This window comes from Hoplias malabaricus, chromosome 6 (assembly GCF_029633855.1).
Source record: "Hoplias malabaricus isolate fHopMal1 chromosome 6, fHopMal1.hap1, whole genome shotgun sequence".
NCBI lineage: Eukaryota > Metazoa > Chordata > Actinopteri > Characiformes > Erythrinidae > Hoplias > Hoplias malabaricus.
In genome coordinates, this window is record NC_089805.1 from 52,711,043 (window position 1) to 52,716,635 (window position 5,593).

The 5,593-nt window shown below is 48.0% G+C and overlaps 1 protein-coding gene and 1 non-coding gene across 2 annotated transcripts; both read left to right on the forward strand.

The window, feature by feature from the left end:
• LOC136699384 (nucleoside diphosphate kinase) lies at positions 1–2,479 on the forward strand. The gene is made up of 4 exons (XM_066674080.1): positions 1–157; positions 678–779; positions 1,214–1,326; positions 2,225–2,479. The coding sequence occupies exons 1-4, from the start codon at positions 29–31 to the stop codon at positions 2,340–2,342; spliced, it is 462 nt and encodes a 153-aa protein (XP_066530177.1). The 5' UTR covers positions 1–28; the 3' UTR covers positions 2,343–2,479.
• LOC136700569 (small nucleolar RNA SNORA49) lies at positions 244–375 on the forward strand. The gene has a single exon (XR_010803784.1). It is a non-coding gene; the product is annotated as a small nucleolar RNA SNORA49 (small nucleolar RNA).
• Positions 2,480–5,593: the final 3,114 nt, after the last annotated feature.

Genomic DNA, 5,593 nt, shown 5'->3' on the forward strand with positions numbered 1-5,593 from the left:
ACACCCCCCCTCCTTGTTTTTCAGAGCCATGGCCGCGAAGACCGAGCGCACCTTCATCGCAGTCAAACCTGACGGAGTGCAGCGGGGGCTCGTCGGGGACGTCATCAAGCGCTTTGAGCAGAAGGGCTTCAGGCTGGTGGCTCTCAAGTTCCTCCAGGTGAGGACCGGCGCGGGCCGAGGGCTCCCGGCTTGTTTCTGACGGGGGATAAGTTTGTGTGACTGCGGACAGAGATCCAGCCCTCTGCTCCCCTCCCTTACTCCAGACGCTCTGAACAGTGGGGCGCTCTGGCATTGACAGGGGACACAGCACACACTCCTCCACACACACTCTTACTGTGGCCGGTCAGGACGGGGGAGAGTGGAGGAGTGGACACACTCTGATTCTAACCCTGTGCTCACTCTCGCAGCGGCTCTGAGCAGTCAGTCAGTGTGCTGAGGGTTAGACGTGGGGGTGGGAACGAGGGGTGGGGGCAGGGAGGGATGAAGGGGCAGGGTTTATCCTCCCACAACATCCACAGCTGAAGTCACTTAACCCTGCGAGTGGTCGACGGATGTGCGGGTCTCAACCAATGAGACTGGGAGGGCACAGTGACCCATGGGCCTTTTTTTAGAGATTTTTCCTTCTGTCTGTCTCTGTCTGTCTGTCTGAACCGTAACGTCTGTTCTCTGGTCCTCAGGCGTCCGAGGATCTGCTGAAGCAGCACTACATCGACCTGAAGGACAGACCCTTCTACTCCGGACTGGTGAAGTACATGAGCTCCGGACCCGTGGTCGCCATGGTAACGGCTCCCACTCTCACCTGCGCTCTCACTTTGATCACAGGTGTCTGTAGGGTTTAAGACGAGTCTGGGCTGAGAGAAGTGGTCCAGAGGGGAAGGTCTTTTTAGTGAAACAGAACATCACCAGTTTAATACCAACGGAGGAAGTACACAGTGATGCTTCAGAAGTGCTTGAGTAAATGTTGTCACAGTCCTGAGCCTCGGGCTGGTGTTTAAAGGCTTTAACCTCGTGGAGGAGGCGGGGCCTGAGTTGTTTACTTTGACTCTATTTGATTTAAAATGTTTAGATTTCAGTTTAATGTTTAGACACGAAGCATGTGAAACTCCCTGGTTTTTCTCTCACACACACAGCTAAGAGTTACCCCACAGACTCTTACTGAGAGCTCCACAAGAGGGTGCTGTTCCCCATGCATGACCCCGTCCCTGTGTTTCAGGTGTGGGAGGGTCTGAACGTGGTAAAGACTGGTAGAGTGATGCTGGGAGAGACCAACCCTGCTGACTCCAAACCTGGAACCATCCGAGGGGACTTCTGCATCGAAGTGGGCAGGTGAGGTCTAACGCTGACCCCGGACACCCCTGGGGCTGATGGTGGGGGGTGGGGGTGGTCAGACCAGGAGCTCAGATCTGATTCATGTTCGCGTCTGACGTGATGAGGCGGGTGATCCACAAAGCAGGGTTTCTCAGTTAGCCAGATAACGTAAACCCAGACTGTCCACTAGGAGTCAAACTCGGCTCTGTTCCTCTTGGACAGACTGGACATTGGGCTTAAGTTATCTGGCTAAACTGAGTGATCCTGCTTTGTGGAACACCCCCTGGACAAATGGGGATGAGACACGTCACACCTCATGCAGTTACAGAATGTTCTGTGTGTGAACGTTCTTCAGAGATGATGATAAATCTGTGTTTGTTTATCTCCTGTGCTGAGTGCCCTGTGCTGTCCCCCTGCAGCTGTAACACTGCCTCTCCCCGCTCTGGGACTATTAAAGGATTATCTTAATCCACCACAAACGCACTCTGAACACTGCACTTTTATTAACGTAATAAAATCAGTTGCTGCCACTAGCCCCTTTCTCACATGCGCCGTGATCCAGAAATGTTCCGGAGTTTTCCCGGAGGAGCTGTGAGAATATGGGCTTTATCGTCCTCATCCCCTGGTAAAGACCCAGAGTGAAGTCAGTTCACAGCCCCCTGCTGCACATACCCCCCCCCGGACTTACTGGGCAGTGTGACACATTGGTCCTGGACTTCTGCTGTTAATGTACAGAGTTTGTTCTGAATGCTGCTCGATTTCTCAGTGTTTCAGTTATTGGTTTTGCTTTATTTTCATGTACAGTTTTTACCTTGAGGTGTGGGAGATGAGGTCCTGTGTAAACGAGTGTTTTGAGAGGACTGACCCTCCTCTGTGACGTGGTCCGACTCTAACCCGGTTCTGTCGACTCTTCTAGGAACATCATCCACGGCAGCGACTCTGTGGACAGCGCCAACAAAGAGATCAGTCTCTGGTTTAAATCCGAGGAGCTGGTGTCCTTCAAGAGCTGTGCCCACGACTGGATCTACGAGTGAAGTCCACCTCGAGTCCCTCGCTGTCCCGGACCGGACCTCCCCTCTGGACCACGTCGCCATGCTGTAGCCCTGTTTGTATCTGACCTGTCTGTTTTCTGACTGTGGAGCACTTACTGAATAAAAACCTGAGGAAAACACTGGCGTCTGCAGCTTCTTACACTGCTTTACCCTCGGGTCCGCGGCCTCAGAGCAGAACCTTGTGTCTCCGGCGCATGGGTCCGGGACTGAGCGGGTCAAACACTTTAAATGGTAGCGGAAGGAAACGGAGCAGGACCCGGGTCTCTTCGGGCTGTTTCTATTAATAATTTAAATGTGAGGAAGGACTGAGCCGGGTGTAAGGTTCTGTTCTGATGCTCAAACTGAATCATTTTAAATCAAACACAGCACAAATCTGAAGCAGTCACACGGTGTTTATTTAAAAGTAGGAAACCTGCATTTAAAGCAACACAGTTGTGTTTGTGCTGTAATGTGTTTAACATGGACTTAAGTCATTGATACTCCACTGAGACGTGACGGGGATAGCACTGCAGAAACTGCACTATGACTTTGAGGAACCCCCGTACGTTAACCGCCTCTACGCTGCTGCACTCACAGGAACTGAGACTGGGGCCACACTCCAAGGTCAGGACTTTTTAAAGGAAAGGATTTGGATTTATTTACTCAGTGTGAACTCTGAAAGGGTTAATGTGTGTTGGCTAATCCTGATAGCAAGGTGCTAGCTGCTAGCCCACTGAGGGGAGAGTTGGAGGTCCACTGGTGTTTTACAGCGTTTTCTGGGCGGACCACTGCTGATTAAACAGAATTTTAGACAAAATGCCACATTTTAGCACTTTTCCATTCACAGTGTAATTTACATTTTCTCCTTCATTAGGTTCTTTTTGTTCTTCTTTATAAATAAGATCCGTAAATAATTTAAATCAGCACAGTGTCAACATTTTTATCATATTATATCAGACTCATACTCATTATTATATCTCTCAGAGTTGTTGGTAATATCTGTATTAGTGTGTTTTCCAGAATAAAAGTCTCTGTGAATGTAAAATCTGTGTGAGGAGATTATACATGAGTTCTATCCTGTACAGGACAGTGATCTGAGGGGTCCGATGGTGGACCAGCAGTGGTCTACAGTCAGTGGTGTGACAGTCTTTTTACTCCAGGGGACTGATATGTGCGCTCTGTCTGGGAATGTGCAGCTTTTCACAGCTGATCTCATGTCCGGGAGTGATCCTGTCTGCTGTGTCAGCTCCTCACCCCCAGGCGGCGCTGCAGGGTCAGGTTTGATTTTCAGATCGGGTTCATGCCTCCAGCTGAAAATGAAACACCGCTGATTGTTTTAAACTATATGTTGGACATTTTTATTTGTGAGAGTCGCTATGTGCGTTGTCATAGCAACACAGTTCACTTCCTCTCAATGTCAGTAACAGTGTACGACCTCATTAGAAAACCTAGGACCCTGAGCAGACTGGATATAACTGGAATGATGTGAAGATCATTTAAACTATATTTACTTGATAATACAAAGTATATTTCAAATGTTGAATCTAAAATTTTAATTTGATGCCAGCAACACATTCCAAAACGTTGGGATGGTTCAACACAAGACTGGTAAAGTTCTGTAATGCCGCAAAAATATATACAGAATATTAACTGTGAAGAGGAGAGTGACGTGACTGTGTTTAAAAAGAGAGTCTCAGAGAGTCAGAGTCTGTCAGAAGTAAAGATGTGGAGGGGGTCACTCTGTGAAACACTGTGTGAACAAACAGTGAAATAGTTCAAGAATAAAGTTTCTCAACTTAAAATAGTAAAGAACCTGGGGGTTTGATCATCTACATCCCATAATATCATTAAAAGACTTAGAGAAAATCCAGAGAAATCTCTGTAAGAAAGAGACAAGGCCCAGACTGTGGTCTTCTAGCCCTCAGACCGCACTGAATTAAACACAGACAGGTTTCTGTAGGACATCACTGCACGGGCCAGAACCACTCCCCAAACCCACCGTCTGTGAACACAGTCCATCACCACCTCCACGAACACAAGCTAAACCTCACAGACGCAGAGAAGAACCCAGATATAAACAGGGTCCAGAAACGCCGCCTTCTCTGGGATCCAGCTCATTTCAGACGCACTGAGGGGGAGTGGAGAAGTGTCCTGTGTCTGAAACAATCACAGTCTGAAACCCTGTGTGGAGTTAATCACGGACACTGCTCCTCCGCTGAAGAGGAGAGGGACGTGGGCTTGGAGTGACATGCTGCCGTCCACACAACGTCTTTTTCAGGGAAGTCTTTGTTTATTTCAGTGAGAGGAGGCCAGTCCACATTCTGCGTGGACTACAACAGTACGGCTCCTTAGTAAAAGGGTCTGGGAGTTAAACTTGTCCAGACCCATCCCCCACTAAGAACACCTGGGGCTTTATGAACCACAAACACTAACAGAGCCCCAAGCTGTGGAGCAGTATCAGAGAACAGTTCACTTTCAGAACCACAGCAACTGGTCTCCTCAGTTCCCAAACACTCAGAGTGCTGTTAAAGAGGAGCTGAGGATCACAATGAGAAACACCACACTCTCAAAATACTATAATATTATGCAGTTTCAACCATATTTTTAATTAAAAACATTGATTAAATCGTTTTCCAGAAGGTCTGTTTTCTGGGGGTGTGGGTCCATTATCGCACCGTGAAAGTTGATGAGTAAAGACTATAAAGTGTTAGTGTGCGGTACACAACCAGGACACAGTGGTTTGATTTTGTCCTGAACTCAGTTTTACATTAAAGTAAATATAGAAACTGCTGTGGTCTGCTTCTTCAGAAACATGCAAAACGTTTAAAGTTTAAAGGAACAAGGGGGACTTTACACCATGGCCACAAAATAAATAAATAAAATAAAAACCTCTCTCTCTCTCTCTCTCTCTCTCTCTGTCTCTCTGTCTCTCTCTCTGTGTCTCTCTCTGTTCTCTCTCTCTCACTCTGTTCCCTCTCTCTCTCTCTCTCTCTCTGTCTCTCTGTCTCTCTCTCTGTGTCTCTCTCTGTTCTCTCTCTCTCTCTCTCTCTCTCTCTCTCTCTCTGTCTCTCTGTCTCTCTCTGTGTCTCTCTCTGTTCTCTCTCTCTCTCTCTCTCTCACTCTGTTCCCTCTCTCTCTCTCTCTCTCTCTCTCTCTCTCTCTCTCTCTCAGGTTTGCATACCCTTACTTTAAGTGTCCTAGATTTCTAGTGTCCAATGCAGTGTGCACTTCCCCCGCTGATTGGGACACGCCCC